The sequence below is a fragment of the Rhipicephalus microplus genome, chromosome 7 (assembly GCF_043290135.1).
Source record: "Rhipicephalus microplus isolate Deutch F79 chromosome 7, USDA_Rmic, whole genome shotgun sequence".
NCBI classification, from domain to species: Eukaryota; Metazoa; Arthropoda; class Arachnida; order Ixodida; family Ixodidae; genus Rhipicephalus; species Rhipicephalus microplus.
Window position 1 is genome coordinate 8,341,022 of NC_134706.1, and position 23,286 is coordinate 8,364,307.

A 23,286-nucleotide genomic window follows, 5' to 3' on the forward strand; every position below is an offset into this window, starting at 1 on the left:
GACCCACGCTACAGACAACCGTTCGCGGCAGCCGCCACCCGCAGAAGAGGCTCGCTCCACTCTCGCCCACCACCATGGCCTGCCTTCCGCCAGGGGCCACCACCGGCGCTACCACTCTACCAACAATGGTACTCAAAGCGAACACAACGCCATCTATCGCCCGGCGGTGGTCACCACCGAAATGAAGCCTTGGGGCGAGGCACGTGCGCCACGCGGCGCAGACAACTTTACAGGGGGGGGGGGGGGGGGTCAGCACCCTCACAAAGTGTACCTGTATTTGTTGCCCCAAGACGGTTTTAGAACGGGCGCTACAAAGGCCACCACTTCGTCTTTGCAGTGACTGTGTTGCCAGTTCTGCGCAGCCTGGTGGTTTTTATTGGCCATTTTTTTTCATTCTGTTTTGTTTTTTGCCGCGCTGTATTGTCCGATTTAACGCCCATGCAGGAAAGAGGAAGCTTGTAGTCTATGGTTAAAAATTTGGAATGAAACATTTTCTTTGGAATTCTCTTGAAAAAAGGGAGAGAGCTTGAAATGCCGTGGTTGGTGATTGTGTTCCCTTTATGTGCCTGCCCCAGGGAACGCCTGGAAGAGCAGAGCAAGGAGCTAGACCGGCTACGGAGATCTCTGAGTGCAAAAGACGAACAGGAGAAGAAGCATATTGGTAAGCGCTCTCTTTTTTTGGGAAAGTGGGGCAAGTTTGGGAAAGTGGGGCAATTTCTGCTTAGATTGATTAACAATTTCAACTCCCTCGCCTTTTTTGCTTGTCACTTGCCAGACACAATACGGCACCTCACCTCATCGACACAAAAGCTGGAACGAGAAGCAACAGCCCTTCAGGTGAGACAATGTAATGTTTGAGTGCGGCAGAAGCCCACAAATTAAAGGCGCACACAAACACTCGCAACGCCTCTCAGATGAGTTGTGAAACTCCCTCTGTGTTTCATGTATCGAAATTTTGATGCACCATTGGCCAGAATTGCATAGGTTCGCCTATTGTGGCTCCACCTGTAGGCAGAAAAACAAGGTAACTAATGGCATTTTTACGTGGCAGTGTGTTTGCATCTGGGGCTTACAATTTTGTAATTGATTCTGCAGCCATAGCACTCCTTGATTTTATTTTTAGTGTAGTTATAATTCGCACTTTTGCTACTTGTGCAATGATTGTGATGAGTACTGCAATGTAGCGTTTTCCGTTATCATTCCCAAGTCATGCATAAATTCGCTATTCTTCACAAATTTTTCCATGGGCATAGGTAGGTTTCGGAATAGTGCTTCCCAACTGGCTACAGTTTAAAAACTTTGAACACCACTTTTAATAGATTGTGAAGACATATACAGCTTCCAATTTTTTGGCCTTTTAACATTGTTTCTGACAGTTTGATCTTCTACAGCAGAAGCTCGTTAATTTTATCCCCATTAATTTGAAAAATGACATTATTTCAATGCACTAACTTGTGTCGGCAAGCACATGTATTGTTTGGTGGCATCAAAGTCTCATTAATTTGGGCCTTTTTGGTTTCAACCTGGTTAATATGGATTATATTGATGGATATAACGTGGATCAATGCACGTGTGCAACTCAAAAGAGCAGAAACAGTGTTCACAGAAAAACGAACCAAGGTGGCACCGTCTGCAACATTGTCATCAGCGTCAACTTCATCATAACGATGGTAACAATATCCCAAGTTAGCATGTTTTAGGTTAGCCAAGATACAAAGGTGTGGAGGTGTGGTCACATTGTACGAAAATAACTGGTGGTAAGAATTGCGGCTTTTACAACGCTCTTAGGCAAAGTAAGCACGGGAATTATGTATTTATCAAGAAAATGATAGCCGAGTTTTTTTGTTTTTTTAAACATTTTTATTTGTTTGACAATACACAACTGTCGTGGTGTGGGAGATGAAAGGTGACATTGAGTCACCTGACTAGGCCTCTGTACTGTTCATTTTAATGAAACCCAAACATTGGCAACACTTTGCAATTGTATAGCACGTGCCATCCACTAATCACCATGGCTGCTGGGCAGGATGCGCACGCCGGTCAGTGGCAATAGCTGGACGGTGCGCATTACACCATTGCAAAGGCTTGCCGCTGTTCGGGTTTAATTTGACGCGGATAGTACATTCTTCACACTGAGCATTGACGTAACAGACATTTGTTTATGATTTTCTTGTTACTTGCGGCAATGCAGAATTCAATTTGATAATTTTATTGGCCCCATGACATCTAAATTAGTGAGCTTCCCTGTTGTACTGATGCTGTCACTCCCATGCTTGGAACACTAACTACAGCTTTACCCTTTTTCTATGAAATGCATTTTTGTATTTGTTCCTTAAGACAATTGCAAATTATAAAACTCAGTCTATCTCGATTGTTTACCTAACTACTGATTATTGTGTTTTGAATATGTTTGCTTACTACAGCTGTTACCATTGTGTTTTGACTAGGTATGTTAGAGGACTTTTGGGATATGAATGAGGTCAGAATCGGCACATTGGGGTTTCTGTTTGTGAAAACTGGCATGAACACAGAGGGTATACACTTTATGTGCTGCTAACAACAGTGCTTTTTAGAGAATCATCGATTTCAGGTGGAATGCCGAGTTTTCATAAAGTGTTAAAGCCATTGTTGCTTGGTTTATTTTGATGATGACAGCCAGTCCTTGTGAGGAAAACAAATCTTATCTCAGCACTTCGGGTGCCCAACTTCATTGTGCTTAAAAGATTGGGGTGTAGTGTTGATCTTGTCTTTTCTTTGCTGTTGTTGCATCTTCGAGGCTTAACATTCGCTTTTCAAATTAGGAATCCCTGAACGAATCAACAAGCAACTTGGAAGAAGCCACGAGTAAGCTTGACATTGCATACAGGTGAGCAGTGCAAACTTAGATACTGCATGCATAGACACATTCTTGTGGCAGGAAAAGGTTTTTTTTGTGCTTTTCAAGCAAATTTAGTTTGGCCACTCCTACGAGGTTTACTGATGGCATCATATTTTTACCATAATAGTTTCTAGCATGTTTGATTGGCCCACATGAGTTGCATTTGGCCCAATTGATTTGCCAGCTGATGTCATGTGCAACGCGACGTTACCTAGTTTTATCACTTGGCATAGTTGAAGGAGCTATGCTAGGAGAACGGCTGGCACATTATTCCGATCGTGACATTCTGCTGATGGGAGCAATCTGTGCTGGGAACTTTTTAATTTTCTGTAGTTTGGAAACAGTGCTAAAATCAGACAAAAGAGTTCCAGGCTGACGTGCAGCTGCTTTGTGATAAGCACAACTTGTGTTTGAAGCCATAAATTCTGATAATCAGTGCAGCAATTGAGCAAGCAGGTCAACTAGGTTGCAATGACGTGCATGTTTGCCATGAGACTCTTGGCCACAGGCATTGGGCTGTCAGATAGTCTGCAAACTTACACTGGCATAAGCTCGCGTGGTCTGCGATTGCAATGCGCATTGTCGGTAATGGCATGGTCTTTTAGAAAGAGTTGAAAGTGTAACAGCCTGTTTGAAACCAATGAGATAAAAACAAATAGTTCATGCTACTTAGCTATTTGTTTGGCTCATAGATGATAGTTGCTAATTTTCATTGTATTACATTGATATCTCTTTTCTTGTAGTAAAAGTACATTTTAGCTTTGTCTTCAAACTTTCGTTTCAGTGTAATACTGACCTTTACTGATGTATCACACCATGTTCATCAGTCATATGTTCACTGCCCATTTCATTTGTCCTAAGTTCAGCTCATTCGTGGGGCATTGTTTGGTAGAGATTGTCCACTTACAGTTCTGTCACCCATTTTTCAATCTTGCAGTCAGATAGCAGAGTTGCAGCATGCCAACACTGAGTTTGAGAGGCAAGCAGAGGAGGCATCTTTGAGTGCCAAAATGGCAGCTGGTGAAGAGATTCGCAGGTAGGCTATGTTTGTTGCTATTTTGAACAAAGTATGTAACTGAGTTAATTAATTGATAATTAGTTAACTAAAGTTTTATTTATTATTGGGCAGTGAAGGAGGATGAAGAATGGAATAAAAGATATGGAATAAAAAAAGTCACAGCTTTGCCACAAACATGAAGCAATGGACACAATAGCAACCAAATGGCAAGCAAATCGAAACGTACCCGCGTTTCTCACGGACAAATAGTGCATGAAACGTACTCACAGGTACAAATGAACACAAATAAGCGTCTCTGTTGTTACTTCGCTGTGTCTGAAAAGCGCGCCCTTTTCACAAACGGAGACTGTGCAACGATTGCAGTGACGTTTGTGCGCCTGCTAAATACAACAGAACCGTTCCAGTCAAAGCCCAAGGCCAGGCAAAACATACGGTCCTCCCAACCGCGAGATAAGGGCGCGCGAGTGAGCATCCACCCCCTTCCTCTCCACGGGGCAAATTCCGGAGCCCTCCACTACGGCGTCTCTCATAATCATATAGTGGTTTTGGGACGTTAAACCCCACATATCAATCAATCTCCACGGGGCAAAGTATATGTGGGAGATGAAAGCGCGTGCCACCGCATCGTGACTATGTGGTGACGCGTGCTCATTGCACCATCTTGCTGGTAATGCTGAAAACACGATAGTTCCCTCCGAAATACCCGTCACCAGCGGTAAGTGGTAGATATAAATAGCTTGCCGTTGGAACGTTGAAGGGCGTGCTCCTTTGTGGCTCAGTGGTTAACACCTCGCACTCATGTTTCAGAGCTCCCACGTTAGATTCCGTGCACCAGAGTCTTTTTCTGGATTATTTTTTCTTTCTTGCAATTTCATATATATAAGTATGTATATGGTGAGTGACGGCAACTTCGATGCCGGCGGCAAAATCCACCCGAGAGTGTCCATATCATTTCTGTCGCAATAATAATAACAAAGGGCTATTAGTGAAAATAGCAGGCAATAAAGGCTTAAATCTGATGCATCGTGTAAGCACATATAGTAAAAACCACTGACATATTTACTTTGACGTGTGCGTGACGTGTGGTACAAAATTTGTCAGCAAGAAACAAGCAGAAAAGAGTATGTCAAAACAGAAATACCTTAACAAAAGCATTTAAAACATTTTGCATAAGAAACGACAAGGAACATGATGACTATTGCAGATAAATCATAATATTTAAATTGTGAAATATCTCTGCCCAATGTGCAAACTTATGTTTAGTAACCATGGCAAATTGTTTAATTATTGCTCACTGATCTCACTAAATATTAGGCTGGGCAGGCAGCTGTGTGTGTGTTCAGTATTCACCACATGTGGCTGTATAGACAGCCATTGGGACAGTGACCATTTTTAGAGTCATTCCATTTCTGTAGCCCACAAACTAGACAGCTTTGCAAGGACAATACAAAAGACAGAAAACTGCACGATCTTTAATGCATTTATCTGAGACGACTGGAAGGTGAAAGCCACATTCTTCTTTGTCATCTGAGTCTTCTGTACTGATCTTATCACAATTTTAGCTTGGAAAAGGTTATCTTTTGTTTTGTTTACCTGAAAATTGGCTGAAAAACTGTGTCCAAAACACTGGTGTACTTTGTACTGAAGACTCCACATTAAAAAAGTTTACTGGAACAAACGTCCAGGGCCATGGACCAGGCACGTTCCGAAGCATTGGCCGAGAAGACGTCACTGCTACAGCGCATCGAAGAACTGCAGCTTGCACTCGCCATGGCAGACCAACGTAGCGAGCGAAGGGAAGAACATCTGCACGCCAGCATTCGAGAGTTGCAGCAGGTACTCATGTCGGCTGGTTGGGTCATTCTTGTGTCTGCTTCAATCCACCAATCAATTTTATGATTACACAACATGATAATTATAATGCATAAAGTGTATGTTTGTGGGTCCCAAAGTACTAGAATTCTACAGTACCTGTACTTTGGTTCTTCTTTGTACTGCAATACACTCAAACCTCGATGTAACGAACCCAGATATAACAAAGTATTATCTGTAACGAAGTAAATCAAAAATAGCCTTGCAATAGATACACTGTTAGAAATAAACCTTTATAACGAATTTTCGCATACAACAAACTTACCTTCATGTAAAATGCAACTTTGTTATAACGAGGTTTGTGGGTAGCACAATGAAACTCTTCTGGTGGTATTCACACTGATATGATTTTGATAGACACAATACAGATTGTCACACCATTTTTTTTGTTAAGAAGAGGCAAGTGTGTTGTCATTGTAACAATATAACTTAAAAGTAAGATTCCTGTTGTAATGTCTATGTTTTTGTTATCCTTGGATAAGCCACCACAGCAACTTGTGCCACAGACACAAGACCTTATTTGACATATAAACTATACGAGTATCAGTGTATTGTAAATGGGAACTGTTGCATCTTTGGTTCACCCATGTCCTCCTTAGCACAAGTTTGCTATTTATAAAAGCATACAGTACAGAAGGAAATGCAATGTTCTGTTCGTGTGATTTCTGCTTTCTTCATTGTTTTAATTATACACCATGAATCAATTACAACTTCACCACTCTTTTATTTTGCTTTTGAAGTTGTAGTTGAAATTTATTTGCATCATCATAATGTGGGAATGCTCAGGCAGAAAGTTAAAATCACTTCATTCGAGAAGCGCTCGAGCCCCCATCTACAAGGCATACAAAAAAGGCTACAGTATACACTAGTATACTTGAAATGTACTTGAAACCTAATTTGCTTATTTTTCTGGCATATTTTTATCAGCCACAAATATTCTAATCTTGTGTTCTCTACCCTAGCAACTCCAAGAGGCTGAAGCACGGAATCAGGAAATAACACAAAACCTGTCATCTGGTAAGGCGATACAATTGTGTTGTTCTGTTTATCCTTCCTATTTTGAAATGTCATACAACCATCGCACATAGCATGCAAACAGATCAGGATGGCTGGACACTCTGAACTCATTTCGCAAGAATATTACCGCGGCCTTCTTTTAGTGGGATGAAAAACTGCGCCAGTTAGTACAAATGCATGTTTAATGGCCACTGCAAAAAAAAAAGAGAAAGAATAGAAAAGAAGAATGCGGTGCAGCACTCCACTCTCATTTTTTTTGTTGTCCTTTTTTTTTTTTCATGCTGTTCATGAAGTATGTGTTCTCTCCTTAATGTTTTACTTCTTTTACGTGCTGCTTGCCGTAAAGCTGTACCAGACTTTTTTTCTGGGCTTTGGCACCAAACAGAATGTAATGAAAGCTGACATGCTTTGGCCGCAAATAACACACACAAACAGCGGCCAAAGCATGTCAGTAAGCAAGTACCAACTAGGCCAACAATTAGTATTGTAATGAAGAGTTGACTAGTTAGTTCTACATTGTGTTGATGCTTTGGTGTTACTGTTAGGCTTTGCATTAGTAACAACTTGATGAGGGCTAATTGATTCATAATCGGAGCAAAGAAAGAAACAGTATGAAAAAGACGAGGGTGACAAAGACCAAGGGAGAAGCACTGACTGTGAGGTTAATGTCTATACAAGGAAACCATCCTTTTATACTTTCTCTTAAAGAAACATGTGCATTTATTTCAAGAAGTCTATTTCTGCAACAGTAGAAGAGAGGGTAAACTAACACAGTTGTCGCATGCGATATCGATCGGGACGAAACTTATAGGAAAAGGAGAATCTAAGATGAATAGCAGAGGTATTTTGGACCCGATACGAAACTGACAGTTCTGTTAGCTCGTGATCTCTTCTACTATCACTGAAAGAAATGGGCTTCTTGAAAAAAGAAAGTGTTATTTCTGAATGTCTGACATACACATGTTTATCTTGAGAATGCATAAAAGGCTGGTTTTCTCGTTATAAACTATTCATTTTGAAGTCATCGTTTGACCTGTGGTCTTCGTTTTTTTTTGTCCTTGTCTCTTTTATGCTGTTATTTTCTTTACCGTTGGGCTAGTTGGTTGTATATGATCTTGAGCACAGTAGCACGAAATAATTCAATTAATGTAGGGCTGGCTGTTTGTGCATTGAGTATATATAATGAGATATTTTTATCCTTCTGTTAATAAACCACAGATGTGACTGTCAGAGTAGGCACCCCTGCTAGATGCATTCTATTCTGTACTGCAGCCACAAGGCCCCTTCTTCGTCAGATCGAGAATCTCCAGTCAACATTCAGCGTGCAATCTGCTTCCTGGGAAAGGGTCGAGCGAAGTCTCACAGACCGCCTGAGTGAGTTTAATTTTTCATTTTCTTTTTCTGGTCTTTCGCTGTCGAGAATCAATGGCACAGAAGGTGGTGCGAACTGCAGCATGGTATTCACAGCTCTGTCAACATGCCGACATTTCACTAACCACCGCCTTTATTATGTCAAACATATGTACTGTTTTTTTAACAACTGTGTTTTCCCAGTGGTATGTGTACTTGTGTCACTGATTGTGATTGACTAATTAGTGGCTGTGATTGAATTGTTGTGTGGCTGGCACTGCGTCGTTTTTCTTGTCTCTCCTTCATTGGATAATCAAATCGGTTAGCTCACATAATTAATGTTTTGTCTAACAAACAAAAATAATCCCTTCAGATTCCCCTTTTTTGTTTATTTCAACAATTACCACATGATCTTCCTTTGTGTTATGTAATTTTTTTTGGTTGTGAAAAAACACATATAAACATGTAAGTATCTACTATTATTTTCTGCTGCTTGTTTTGTTTTCAAAGGTGATGGGGCTTGTCAGGTTGCCTATATGCAGCTTTTTTTTTTTCTTCAGCATTCAGCATTCCCTACTACAAATGGGCATTCTAGTTGTACTTTGTTGTTACATGAACCCAGCTCAACTCATCAACCTCACGTTGTCACGAATGCTGGGTTCAAGCACTTGCACTTTGATTCGGTCGTCCTCGTGTCTTGCCTGTAGATGAGTGTCGGACGCACGCGACGCTGTTGGCGGAGAGAGAGCGCACCCTGAGTGACAAGTATGCCGACCTCCAGCTACGACAGACAACACTCGAGGTACAGAACGCAGCTTTGCAGCGGGAGAAACAGGAACTGGCTTCGGAGTGCGACAAGCTGAGGGAACGGCAGAGCAGTATGGAGGAGTACGAGCACAGGTGAGGAGAATTTAAACTCTCCAAGACACTTTACTTTGCTCACTTTGGTTTTCTTTTGGCATGCTGAAACTGGCTTCTCTTGCAACGCTTATCTCTTAAAACAAAGTGAAAAAAAAAAAAGAAAAAGGATTGAGTTTGATGAAGTTTGAGGAGTTTGTGTATATTTGTGTGCAGATTTATGCGATGGTATCACTTTTCTAGTGCATAATGTGGTTTTTAGTATATCAAACATTTTGAGAGCTTTATGGGAGGAGAATTTTCTCCTAGAGGAAAAAACGTGCAAAGCGTATTGGCATATTAGAATAATATGAAATCAGATATTTATGGAGTAGAATGAAGCAGATGTTGTTAGCGCATTTGAACAAAAGTTGTAATAACACAAGCATCGGCGAGTGAGCTGACGTCCAGCTAGAATTCCAGTCAGTCATGAATGTTTATTGTGCCTTAAATTTTTTTGAAATGGGCTTAAAATGTCCATTCATATTTTATTGCATTCAGTTCTTGTACCAGTTTATTATGATATGCTGCTGTACTTTGAGACTCTCTCCGTTTCGGAAATAATCTTGGTCTCCAAAACCATATGAAATGTTTGATATCATAATTTACACTGGAAAATAATTGCATATTGAAATCAGTTCATAAACAATTAAAATCTCAGCAAGTTTCACCAAGAGTACTAAAAATTTTTAAGAAATTTTAATGGGTTGTGCTCCTCTCAGATGTGCTTTATCTCGTAGCCAACTTTGCTTTTTACATGAAAGTGCTGAGGCTATGAAGGGAGGACTCTTTTTTAGAAGCATTATGTACTTCAGCGAACTTTTATGAAAATTTCACGGCTTATATATATTTATGTGCTGATTTCAAGTAAGCAATCATTTTTCTGGCACTGCGTGATGTTTTTAAAATATTGATAATTTCATGTACCTTGTTTTAATAGTAAAAAAACACAGCATAATAGCAATAAGAAAGAAAACAAGGAGACAAGTCCACTCTTTCTTCTGTCTCCTCCGTTTCTTTCTTGTAGTTTTTGCTCTCTGTTTTTTTACAATGTATGTATATATGTATGTATGTATATATATATCACCGTTATCTAAATTGTAAGCTGTATTTAGAAAAATAAGAACGGGTGTTCTAATGCCACTTCGACAAAAGATGGGATATGTTGAGCGTAATCCAAGCTTGACATTGACTTGACTCGCCAACGGTTGTTTTTGTCACTTCTTCTGATACTGCGAAATGCAGCAACATTGTAGCGCAGGTAGAAATGCTAAATACATTGTACACTAACACCTCAATGTAACGAATTCAGATATAACGAATTGTTATAATGAAGTAATAGACCAGTAGCTTTACCATAGATCATCATCATCATCAGCCTGACTACGTCCACTGCAGGACAAAGACTCTCCCATGTTCCACCAGTTAACCCGGTCCTGTGCTTGCTACTGCCAATTTATACCCGCAAACGTCTTAATCTCATCTGCCCATCTAACCTTCTGTCTCCCCCTAACCCGCTTGCCTTCTCTGGGAATCCAGTTAGTTACCCTTAATGACCAGCGGTTATCCTGTCTACGCGCTACATGCCCGGCCCATGTCTATTTCCTCTTCTTGATTTCAACTATGATATCCTTAACCCCCGTTTGTTTTCTAGTCCACTCTGCTATCTTCTTGTCTCTTAAGGTTACACCTACCATTTTCCTTTCCATTGCTCGCTGCGTCGTCCTCAATTTAAGCTGAACCCTCTTTGTAAGTCTCCAGGTTTCTGCTCCGTAGCTAAGTACCGGCAAGATGCAGCTGTTATATACCTTCCTCTTGAGGGATGGTGGCAATCTACTCGTCATAATTTGAGAGTGCTTGCCAAATGTGCTGCACACCATTCTTATTCTTCTAGTTACTTCAATCTCGTGGTTAGGCTCTGCGGTTATTACCTGCCATAAGTAGACATAGTCTTTTACAACTTCAAGTGCACTATTACCTGTCTCGAAGCGCTGCTCCTTTCCGAGGTTGTTGTACATTACTTTCGTTTTCTGCAGATTAATTTTAAGACCCACCTTTCTGCTCTCCTTGTCTAACTCCGTAATCATGAGTTGCAATTCGTCCCCTGAGTTACTCAGCAATGCAATGTCATCGGCGAAGCGCAGGTTACTATGGTACTCTTCATTAACTCTTATCCCTAACTGTTCCCATTCTAGGCTTCTGAAAACCTCCTGTAAGCAAGCGGTAAATAGCATTGGGGAGATTGTGTCCCCCTGCCGTACACCCTTCTTGATTGGTATTCTGTTGGTTTCTTTGTGAAGCACTATGGTGGCAGTTGATCCCCTGTAGATTTCTTTCAGGATGTTTATATATACTTCATCGACGCCCTGATTACAAAGTGTCTGCATGACGGCTGATATTAATACTAAATCAAACGCCTTCTCGTAATCTATGATGGCTATGTATAGTGGTTGGTTATATTCGGAGCATTTCTCTATTACCTGATTGATAGTATGAATGTGGTTTTACCATAGATCCAGTGTCACAAATAATTGTTTATAACGAATTTTCAGATATAACGAAGTAAGCTCATGGCATATGTGACTTTGGGAGAGTGTAGTTATAATTTTGTTTGAACAGAAAGTTGACCTGCGTTTACTGAAGGGATACACAACGGTGATTTTTGGCATCAGATGTGATGTTTGGTCACGTGACAGTGATGCTAGTTGCATTGCATTGTGATTGGCTTGATAGGCCAATTAGCAGGTAAAGTGTGCACGGTCGCAGATAAGCCCCACTAGTATGCACTAAAGGAGGTGAAAACGTTGGTTGTACATTACCCGATGCAGAAGGCCTTTTTTTTTAAATACCATATATAGAAAACATTTGCAGCATAGCGTTGACCTGCTGAATATTGGTCACCATAAAGTGATACTTGCTGTACATGTCTGTGAGGACTGAGGTGACTTGAAGCAGCCAGTGACGTCATACACAGATTATAATGAGAAGCAATACTTTTTTGCAGACTAGTTGGTTCATACTTTAAAAATTGAATTTCTGCACAAACTTGAAAAAAAAACAAGGGAGACAGGAAAGAGCGCAGACTACCAACTGTTTATTGTCGTTTTTTGAAGCCAATATATACGCATGCTATGCTGCGCTTCCACGATGCGCACAAAACCAAAGACGCCGCAAACAAAGCCGACCGAAAACAAATCAAAATCAAAATTGAGAAACATTTTGATCTTATTGTATATTTTTCGAACTTTTGAAGAATGGTACCTTCAGTTCTTGTGCGTAAATTTTTATGTATGGCTGCGTTTTTCTTTGTGTTCAACACCACGTGCACTCCAGTACTCCACTGCTTCACCACACGCAGTCCAGTGCCAACGAACATTGCACAGCCCCTTCAAGGGTGTTTGAAGCATTGTTCAAGTCAACTTGAGGGCTTTCTTGACATCATGTTGTTCATTGTTGGGGAGCATGCTTTCTCATGCGCCTGTGCTGTAATGCATTCGCTTGGTGGTATGATTTTAACAGTGGTGCTGGGTTAGCACATTCAGCTCTGTCAAGCTAGTATATTCTTGTTGTTTGCAGGGAAAGCAACCTCAGGGCAACGAAGGCAAGGCTAGAGCAATCACTGAAGACCCTCAGGGCAGAGAAGGTGAGCTTATGCACATTCGTGTGCACATTCACATTTACCAATCTATAGTGTTTGTCATACTGAGACATGTAGCATGGGGTCCATATTAGTAAAATAAAAAATCTAAATGGTCGTATGATGTGGAATATATACATAGTCTTAAAGTGACGATGAAATATAGTATAAGAGGAGAGTACGAAAGGGTTATGAGATTGAGAAGATATTTCTGGCTGTTCCATAACACTGCACATTTTTGTGCACATTGCGCATGCATTCATGCACTCTGTAATGACGATTACTAGTAGGATTGATGCCTTCTGAAAATGTTGCTATCATTTTGAGCCGTCGATTGCGTCTCTGTGGCCCGAGTGAATGGTAATAAATACTAAAAAATGTAAAAACATACGCCAGCTTTTTTTGTCACCCTCCCACCTCTTAATGAATCTTCCAAGCTCTGAGGTCCCCAGGTTGGCAGGTATGTGCATGGAACCACTACATTTGCCATTGGAAGGATATTTGCGTCATACAAGAAACAACTGACGTGCCATAGCAAGTAAGCCATAGTCAGCATGTTAATCACAATACGTTGCTTCCAGCACTTCTCTTCCTGAAACATTTCCTCTGCGGTAATAAGCGCTGTCTGTGCACAATTATATAAAATTTGGCAAGCAATTGCCTCATTCAGTAAATATAATTGGGTCTGAGGTTGGGAGTTCGATTCCGGCTGTAGCATTCGCATGGTACAGGCTCATGTGATGTGCATAATAAAGAACACCGGGTTGTCAAAATTTCCGATGCCCCTCATTACGACATTCCTCATAAGCATAGCGTGGGCTGGCCTCGTGAAACCCATTATATTATTTAAATATGATTAGATTAGGTGACCTCAGCCGTGAAAAATCAAGACACCGGAAGTATTGCACAGTCGAATGGACTCAATCCTTGTTGTACGTTTAAGCTTGTGGACACGAGGTTTCACTTCCCTAAATGCAAGTCGTCAGGACGGCAGTAAGGGGAAACTCAGAATGGTTAACTTGCAGTATGTACACAATAGTTTCGAAATTTGAAGACCGTTGATCGTCCCTGGATGCATTGTAATGCCATAAGCACATCAGGTAGGAGCTGTCAGCAACCCCTACACTTGATTTTTATCCAAATTGCCACTTCCTTGCACTTTGTGGAGCAGCCTAAAGTTCCTAGTTGTATTTTTATTTTTGTTTTGGACACCTCATGTACCAAAGTTCTTCAGGATTAAAATCCTTGTATTCCTGGACATTTTCTCTCTATTCCTCGATATTGATATGATCATACCTGGCTTGTTGATCCAGGACGCCTTGTCAGCGCAGCTGAGTGCCTTGCAAGAGGAACTCTCCAGCGAACACAACAAGAATGCCTTGCTTCAGGAACAACTCCGAGCTGAGGTCAGGAGTCGCTAGTCTCGGAACTTCCATGCGCAATTCATGCCTGTCTCATGATGTTTAATGTTCATTTACGTGGGGCCCTGCTCTGCGAGCTGTTCGTACTATTCTAATTGCTATGCGATGATATTCTCGGCTGTCGCCTGCCGATTTTGGTGAGAGGAGGGGTTGTTGCGGTACAGTGACGTGTGCTCGTGGGCACCATGGGAGATTGTCGAATAATTGGGTAAATTACTCTAGTTTGTGATATAACATAATGAGATATAACTGACAATCATGCAAAGGAAAGTATAAGGGATGTCATATGTGTAAAGTAATTCTAATGTAAATGTGAAGAAAGAAAAGTGGATGAAAAGATAACTTGCCGTGGGCAGGAACCAAACCTGCGACCTTCGAATAACGCATCTGATGCTCTACCAACTGAGTTACCACATAGGAATATAAGTTTAGTAGTGCTACTCAATAAGTGCTATTGAGACAAGAAATTACCGTATTTACTCGCGTAATGAACGCACCTTTTTTCTCGAAAAATCACCGCAAACTTAAGGGAGTGCTTATTATGCGGGGCAAATTTTATGAAGACTTTTTTTGGGATGAGCAAAGAATGCGGTTGAAGACGCCGTCTTTTTCTAACTGTAGCTGCACCCGCCCGCGCACTCCACAAAAGCGTTTTGCCGCTGTCTTTTCTCGTAATCATTTAAACGCAACAGTGCTATCTGCTGTGATCTCTAGGGGCACCCAGAAGCGTGCGCTACGACGCTAGACTCACTTTGCCGACATCGTGGCAACCTCGCGCGACAACTACTCCGTCGCCATTAACATTCGCAAGCTACCACTGAAGCATCAAAACGAATTACCGGTAACAAGATTAATGACAAAATATGGCTGCATATCTTGCTGTTCACATGAGAAGTTACTGTAGAAAAGGTAGCCTATATCTTGCGTTCCTTGAAGTACGGGTGGATAACAAGCATGAAAAGCAAATTGCGACCGAAGCGAGAATCGGAGGCGGGGCGCTACCACGGAAATCGTTACGATCTTTTCTGGCCCCGCCGCGGTGGTCTAGTGGCTAAGGTACTCGGCTGCTGACCCGCAGGTTGCGGGTTCGATTCTCGGCTGCGGCGGCTGCATTTCCGATGGAGGCGGAAATGTTGTAGGCCCGTGTACTCAGATTTGGGTGCACGTTAAAGAACCCCAGGTGGTCAAAATTTCCGGAGCCCTCCACTACGGCGTCTCTCATAATCAAATGGTGGTTTTGGGACGTTAAACCCCACAAATCAATAAATCAATCAAACGATCTTTTCTGGGCGACAAGCGATTTTTGCTTGTTTTCCAGAAACCTGTGGAGCGATAGCAACAAATGGCCCTTAGCGACAGCATGGTGACTGCAAATCCTGTCATCATCTCTCGAAAATCACGGGCATGTGGTTGGGCCTTAAAGTTCTGTATTTTCACGAAGCGGCTGTTAATTGACGCGGGCAGTTTCGTGCTCGCTGTGTTATCAGCTGCGATGCGTCTACACTCACACCGTACGTGAACCCCGCTGTGGCGCACAGATATTAAAAAATGACAGGGGACGTGCCGCCCACTGATAAAAAGAATAACAATATGGCACGCGGCAGCGGGCAAAGAGGTAGAGGCAACGAGCTGCAAAAAACAAGAGATCCAATGGACAAGGAGGCACCAAGTGTCTGTTAGCGGGATTGCAGCAGACAAATGTATGGTGTGCGTTTATTATGCGAGTGCATTCATCAAGCGAGTAAGTATGGTATGTGTTAGGTAGAATCAGTAATGTTAATATATGAATGGTTGTGCAAGAAGATTCTGTTTGTGATTCGTAATTAGTCATGCTTTAGTAAACTACATGGCCATCCTCCCATTTAATTCAGTGACGCTATCATCCCTTTGTGGTCTTTGGTTGGGCCCTTCCCGTCAACTCAATACGACTGCAGCAGCACTCTGTCAGCCACCACTAGCTGGGCACATAATGCTAAAATATTTAGGCACTATATCATCGGCAAAAGTAATATTCTATGAGTTTTTCTTGGTCGGTGCTTGCTTTCTTTTAGTGCTGCAGAAACCTGGGGAAATATTTTCGGGCCATAATGACCGAAAAGTAGGTAAAAGTTGTGGTTGGCTATGGTTGATAGTGGAGACAACTTACCAATGTGCGAAGAAGTGTACTATAAGTGCCAACATTCATTTATGAAAAAAGGACCACCGTACTGATTCTAAAAGGCAAATTGTCTCGCAGTGTCGTAAGCGTATTCTAGAGGGAGGCATAGATGAAAAATGAAGCGCAAGTATTCTTGCAGTAGAGCAGTGGGCGAGTTAGAAATGATGCATGCCTATAACAATCAACGGCAATGAGACAGAGAAACAAGCCGAGCACTGTGAACTGTGGTGTTCTTCTCGTCTTGTGTCTCAGTCTTGTTCGTGCTGATTTTCACGAGCATTTTCACTCTTATGCGTGTTCAGCATAGTATTGCTAGGACGAATTAAATCAATTTCCACTTTTCGTTGTCTTAGGAGAGATTGCCTGATGTTCGTGCTGATTTTCACGAGCATTTTCGCTCTTATGCGTGTTCAGCATAGTATTGCTAGGACGAATTAAATCAATTTCCACTTTTCGTTGTCTTAGGAGAGATTGCCTGAGATATACAGAATATGCAAATAAGCTCTAGGTGCTCAAGTTTTTGCTTTAGAGTTAACAATACTATACATATTTATTTACTTTGCAATGCCCCTTGAATTCGACATATATTTGTTCGGCTGTAAATTATAATGCAATGTACAACTTAAAAGCCTCAATATAGTATTACAAAGAGCTAACCTGTCTATCATGTCACTGGGAAATCCAGCACACTTGCTGTGAATATTCGCCAAAATGCGGGTGAGCCTTTATAAATATCAAAACTTACTGGCTTATTTTATGGGTGTTCTCAGCTTGTCTATTTTTTCACGTTCATTATGACAACATAGTTTAAACAATGGCAGAAGTGAATGAACAGGATAAAGCACTCTGTTTTATTTAATTTTTTTTTTTCGCCTGACCAATTTCTCAAACTGGTTTGTCGTAAACAGGTTACCTTACCTTACTTATTGCTCTATCGATGAAAAAAGTTGAAGCCCTAGTTTACGACTCCGTCAACAAGTAAGTACATGTTGACGCGTAAAGGTTCCCACAGTTTAAAATAAATGCACCTTTCATTAGTGATATGTTGTGATGTTTCTTGAAGCTTGTAACGATTGTTGGTGCTTGGTTTCTTGTTTCCAGCGAGAGAAGAGTCTTGACCATTCCAACACTCCATCACCTACGGCATCGCACTACAGTTCCGTCAGCGACACCTTCAACTGCAACGCAGTGAGTCACAATCTTGCCCTCTTATCTCATCCCCTTATTCAAACTTCACATGCGTGAAAATTCATGCAGCGGCGACAAGCAGCGCGATGACGCGTGCTGTCGCTTACAAATCTTTAATGTTGCTGGCATGAAGGCACCTATGCTGGGACGAAACCGGCATGGCGGCTGCAGTGTAAAATGCAAAGGAATATGTTTTGTTGCACAAATCAACACAAAACATCTCTGATGTTCTTGCATTGAACTTGCCGCTTCTGACATGCATCAAAATTAATACTAGGGACAAGCAGCACATCAGTGATGTACAGAGTTGCCGGAATTTTAAATGAGCTCTTCATCAGTATTCAAGGCCTTGTAGGAGCTCGGGTTTAATACACAGTTTGCAAAGTTACTTTTTTTTTTATTGACACCATTCTTAGTTGTCATATAATCAGAATGCCTTTGTTATGTGCATTAAATGTTCTAGCTTTACTGACTCGTCATATAACAAACATTTCCACCGTTATGTGCAATAAATGTTCTAGTTTTACTAACTTCAATACTAATGAGATGTTCACCTAAGATGTGGATGACCCTATATGTCCTGTTACTGGTTTTGCTGCAGGTTGCACATAATACTTCCAGCTCATGGTTGGCATATTCTAGAATCGCAAAACAAAGAAATTATTTGATGTAACCAAGCAACAATGGCCTTTTCATCACTGTTGCGTGGATTTTTGTGCATATGAAACTAGGGCTTTAATTTTTCACAAATAACACTGCTGTAAACCATGCAGGTCCCCGACGATGCGAGTCTGGCGAACAGCGCATATAGCGTTGCACCTGCAAGTCGTCATAATTCCCTGTACGAGAGTCTCCGTGGCATCGCCGGCAGTTCACTCATTGAGTCACTGCAAGCGCAACTCAAGATGCGTGAGGGTGAAGTTGGTCAGCTACAGGTAAGGATGCCACCATTCAAACCTGATTATGACAGAATTGCATGTAACACAAATGGCTTTGTTATATCTGAATATTTTGTTATATAAACATATACCTGTAACACTATTAATGGCAAGACCATTCTTTGTTTGCTGTGTTGCTAATTAAAATTCATTATATCAAAATCTGCAGAAAAGTTGATAAGCAGGCTTGGTGGTATAAATTCATGGTGTAAACTTGGCAGAGTAAACCAGTGGTACATAGAAATAGTGGGACACAAACAATTACAAGAACTGAAACTGATTTATTCACAGATGAGTTAAATAATACGTTGCATTTTCTTGATCTTGAGTTATCTTTTCTGGGAGTCACTTAGGCAGGTCTTATTCTCGCCATTAAAAAGTAATAAAACCAGATATTGTAGTGAATCTTCTGAATTCAGCTGTCACGAAGTCTTGTTCCAAAAAATTGGCATCTGTTTTTCTCGAAACAAATAACTGGGTGGCAAAGTGCCAGCTCTCTGACTAATGTTCTGCTGTTTTGTAGTTCAAAAGTTTTTGAGAATGGGAAAAAAAAAAGGTTGCTCTACTGATGGTACTGCGAAACGAGAAAGGTTTGAGACCTTTTCATATGTGCATGGGCTTTCACATAGGGTAAAGTAATGTACAGTAAAACTTAATTTTAGCTTCTTTTTTTGGCCATCAAAATATTGTGGCAGATGTGTTGAAAGATTCACATGAAAAGCAAAATGAAGGCAGACTCCACAGAAGGGGTTTGTGGTGTAAAATGTCAGTCGTCTACTCATTGTCGAATTAATGTGGGTGACTGGGTATATACCAGACAAGACTGGGCGCTTCCTGTATGTGTAGCTGCGTCGAGAACTGCAATGCGATAATGTACGCACCAGGTTTACACTTGTCCGCACATTCCAAAAAATGTGGTTGCGTACCGGAACTTTCGCACATCTCTGTCCTGTATTCTAAATCAGGATGCGTAAACTAGGAAGATTGCTGAAGCCTCCAAACTGAAAGAACAACACTGATAGATGTGTCAATTCACTTTTAGGTGGTGGCGTCTCATTTTTGAATGACACTTGATTTCAGTTAATCCTGCCTTTTTGTATTTCTCTCTCCCTCGTGTTTTCTTGTATATCTTTCTTCTACAATTTGTGGTGTACACGTATCCCGAAGGAGTACGGCCACCAGCGTGGGTCCGGTATTAGCGAGCCGCAGGGCACGCGTTGACCGTCGCCGTGGCGAGAACACGATACTGCTCAAAGTCGCAACACTTTATTGTGGCAACACCAAACGCAGTACAGCCCGTTGCAAAGGCGCGGCAGGAAAGCAAATAGGCTTATCCACGCCACGGGCATAAAAGTACTACACAGGGTGCCATGAGCACGTCTCTGCGGTAAAAATGATCCACGGAGACACCGGGACCAAGGCCCGGTTGCTCGAGCGAGGGCAAAGGCGCTTGCGTTGGCTTCGGAAAGAAACGGGTCGGCGTAGATTGGCCACGCACTAGGACACCGTACCATTCCTCGGCTGAGCGTACGCAAAGGGGCAACAAAATGTGAGCGTTCGCCTCGGGCGCGAAGCGCCGTCGGCGAAGTCCGACGAGCCCCGAGTGACGGGAGTCGACGGACCGAAAAGATTGCGTGGCTCACCGTTTGCAGTCCCGGAGAGTATCTGTCCGCTCCTGATGCAGCGGCGAAAACCTCTCAGGAGACTCCGCGCGCGGTGCTACAGTCAACATCCGCTACCGGGTGAGGGAGTTAAACGTCACTCCGCTCTCCCACCGCAGCAGACAGCAAAGGAGGGCAGACATGTCGGGACATGAGAACGGCAGAAAAGGCGGCAAAGCCCGCGCAAAGGCAGCGGGCTAGCCTCAATTCCCAAAAATTAAACCAAAGGTTCTGTCTGCACTTGTTTTACTGTTGCAGTGTGCTGTTCGTTGTTGCTGCCAAGTTTTCATAATGATCTCAGGGTCTGACTAAACGATGGCGTGGTGTGGAAGGGAAGAAATGAAGTATGTTTGGCGTTTCTGTTATGAGCTAACTGTAATGAAATATTTATAACTCCACAGAGGGCAGAGTTTCATGTAAGGGATAGGCGTAGAGCAACCCTCATGGAAAATTTTACGGTTGAGTTTTGCAAGAATGTGGCTTTGTGAAGTGTCCATGTAGATAGACATTTTACGTTGGAGCTGTTCAGCTTTTCGTTTCACCGTGACCCAGCCTTGGGCTTCTAGTGCAAGCTGTGCAAATTTTATCTTGCCAAAACAGAGATAAGGGCTTTCGTTACCACTCAGTAGGTAGATATGCTGCAGAACACAGAAGCTCTGCAGGGGGGACCTCATAGATTGGTGCCACAGTGTAAAGAATGTTAGTGGTGACTCACAGGGTTTGGTTCATATTCTCACTTAGCACTTGGGGGCATGGGTCATTAGCTTGGACTGTATATGCTTCCCATAGGAGGAGCAGAGTTGCACATAAGTCCGGCTAGCTACCGCATCTATTTGGTGAAGCTGCTAACTGTTTTTGTGGGTGACGAGCTTAATTAAGCATCTCGGTGATCGATGTGCCTGGCGTGTCAACGTCCGTCAATGAAAGAAGAAACACCTCGTTTCGGTAAAGTGCCACAAGAATACAAAGGCTTAGTTCACAGCTTAATTCTTTTGAGGAGTCATGCATATTCAGGTAATGGCATTACTGAGGGCAATAATGGCATTCTTGTTAACCTGTTCACTGCAGAGGCGGCGGGGATGCAGTGCATGGTAGCTAGGAGTGTTTGGAAAACAGATGTACAACTATGCTGCCTAAAGCTAGCATATGCAGTAACTAGCTTAGATAAAACTTAGCGACTGCTGCATTCAGCATTATTTGTACGGAGTTTCAATTTTTTTTTATGGCCAGACATGGAGATATGGGCAAGGGTGACTGTTTTTTGGACGAGGAGATCCACTTATTTGTATTTGCTTTTGAGAAGGCTTGCTTTCTTTCCCAAGTCGTTGAGCTGACCACGATTGTTCTTCTAGGCTCAAATTGGCCAGCTGGAACGATGCAGGGAATCCTTGTCACGGGAACTAACCTTGCTGTCAGCCAAGCAAGAGCTTTGGGACCAGGAGCACGAGGAGCTGCTTGAGCTCAGGGTTCGCTTCGAGGCAAGTGGTGACATGACTCGATGTGGGTTTTCTTTTACTCGGCAGGAGGCGAGACAGAAACTCGCAAATGTCCCCTTCTGCATTCGTCTAGGACATCTGGGCGGTGAAAACCATCTTTGTCTCAGCCAGTGCATTGATCATCCCCTGTAATTCTCTAAAATCTTTCAGCACTTCACCTTCTTTTGCATTTCTTCCGTGATTGGCTCACTTTGACCTGGTGACAATGTCATGTGACATCATAGCGATGTTACGATAAAATTGCAAATTTTGCTGAGGATCTGTGGCATCATTGTATGTGGGACGACATAACGTGCAGACATTTCAGGATGCTGCCAAAGCCAACAGTCTTTTTTTTTTTTGCTTGATGGGGCATCTACGGCTATCACCTTAAAAGCTATTATAACGGTTTGAAAGAGCGGCTGCCCTGTATGACACTACAGCATTAGCCTAGCCAGGCATGTAAGCAGACAATGTTCTCGCAGGGAAGGGGGGTTTGCACTTACTGAAGGCCTGGACTGCTTGAGAACAACACCTATATTAATTATTTTTCTTCAGTAAAACACCCCGTCTACCAAAATTCCTAGGAGTAAAGTGGAGGACTCCTTACTCTCCTTCCTCCCCTATGAAATTTTGAAAGGGGGTGTAAGCATTTGTCTAAATATAAGCATTTGTCTAAATATAAGCTCTATCTAAATATAGAGCATAAATATAAATACATTTAGTATGTAAATGCACATAATGAAAGTTTTTGTACAATTAAATACAAGTATTTAATGAAATGCACACACGTAATATATACATACATAACGAATTTTTGTTTGTCGGTATGATTCAAGTGGCAAATTCAAGTTATAACGTTTTAAGTGATCGCTTTCTTGTTGAATCTCAAACAAAAAGCTTAGCACCTCTCTGGGGTTTTAAAGTCTGTAGTTAGATGTGTTTAAGTTTGTAAATATCTTCAAGAAGAATGTGTACTCTTTTTCTCCTTTGCATACCAAGTGCTTCACTGCTGTACTTCAAATAAAGATTAACTTCAAAACGTTATATGTGCCAGGGACTGAAGCATAGGATGTTGAGAAATGTTTTAGAGTTGTTAGAAAGAAACTCTTGGTGTTGTTGCTTGCAGGATGTGAATCAAAAATATAATACGCTGCTCCAGATGTATGGAGAAAAGGTTGAAGAAACTGAGGAGCTGCGGCTCGATCTCGAAGATGTCAAGTCCATGTACAAGGCTCAGGTATTGCATTCACTTAATGTATGTACAGTCAGTCTCAAAAATTTAAGCAGCAGGAGGAGCAAGACATTGTGGAACATTCGCGTTGCTTCGGGAGGCAGCATTTAATTTAGGTATTCGACCTGTTCTAAAACATACTAACAGCATGTACTGTGAAGTTCGACCGAATGCAGTAATTAATTCCTGAGAAGTCCAGAGTTTTTTCCAGAGTGGTCTCCGCTATTGGCGCCGACTGCACAAAGTGCGTACCACGTTACTATAGCGGTAGTCCACTTGCGCCAGGCTGCTGCAATTCCACTTGTTTGTGTGTTGCTGCACCCGTGCAAATGCAACTTGTGCCAGCATGCCAATGCCCATCATATTCATCCGTTTACACAAAAAAAAGAATGGTGTGTGTTTGGCCAAAAATGTCCTCTATCTAGCTGTAAAAGCACATAATATGCTTTCCATATTGCCTCATATCCTTCTCTCCTTCCACAGTAAACTTAACTGTGCATGAATGAAATTTGCAAAACAGTTTGTATTAGAGAAATGAAAGA

At 41.9% G+C, this 23,286-nt stretch overlaps 1 protein-coding gene across 6 annotated transcripts in view; it reads left to right on the plus strand.

The window, feature by feature from the left end:
• The window catches only part of Tmf (TATA element modulatory factor), a 55,067-nt gene that overhangs the window by 30,779 nt on the left and 1,002 nt on the right, over nucleotides 1–23,286 (plus strand). For all 6 annotated transcript variants that reach the window (XM_075868596.1, XM_075868600.1, XM_075868599.1 and 3 more), the window contains exons 11-24: nucleotides 576–661; nucleotides 776–837; nucleotides 2,802–2,866; nucleotides 3,816–3,914; nucleotides 5,582–5,732; nucleotides 6,731–6,785; nucleotides 8,058–8,159; nucleotides 8,843–9,035; nucleotides 12,609–12,675; nucleotides 13,983–14,075; nucleotides 17,350–17,436; nucleotides 18,210–18,371; nucleotides 21,388–21,513; nucleotides 22,640–22,750. In XM_075868596.1, coding sequence (XP_075724711.1) covers nucleotides 576–661; nucleotides 776–837; nucleotides 2,802–2,866; nucleotides 3,816–3,914; nucleotides 5,582–5,732; nucleotides 6,731–6,785; nucleotides 8,058–8,159; nucleotides 8,843–9,035; nucleotides 12,609–12,675; nucleotides 13,983–14,075; nucleotides 17,350–17,436; nucleotides 18,210–18,371; nucleotides 21,388–21,513; nucleotides 22,640–22,750 — 1,459 coding nt within the window. The remainder of the gene's footprint in view (nucleotides 1–575; nucleotides 662–775; nucleotides 838–2,801; nucleotides 2,867–3,815; nucleotides 3,915–5,581; nucleotides 5,733–6,730; nucleotides 6,786–8,057; nucleotides 8,160–8,842; nucleotides 9,036–12,608; nucleotides 12,676–13,982; nucleotides 14,076–17,349; nucleotides 17,437–18,209; nucleotides 18,372–21,387; nucleotides 21,514–22,639; nucleotides 22,751–23,286) is intronic.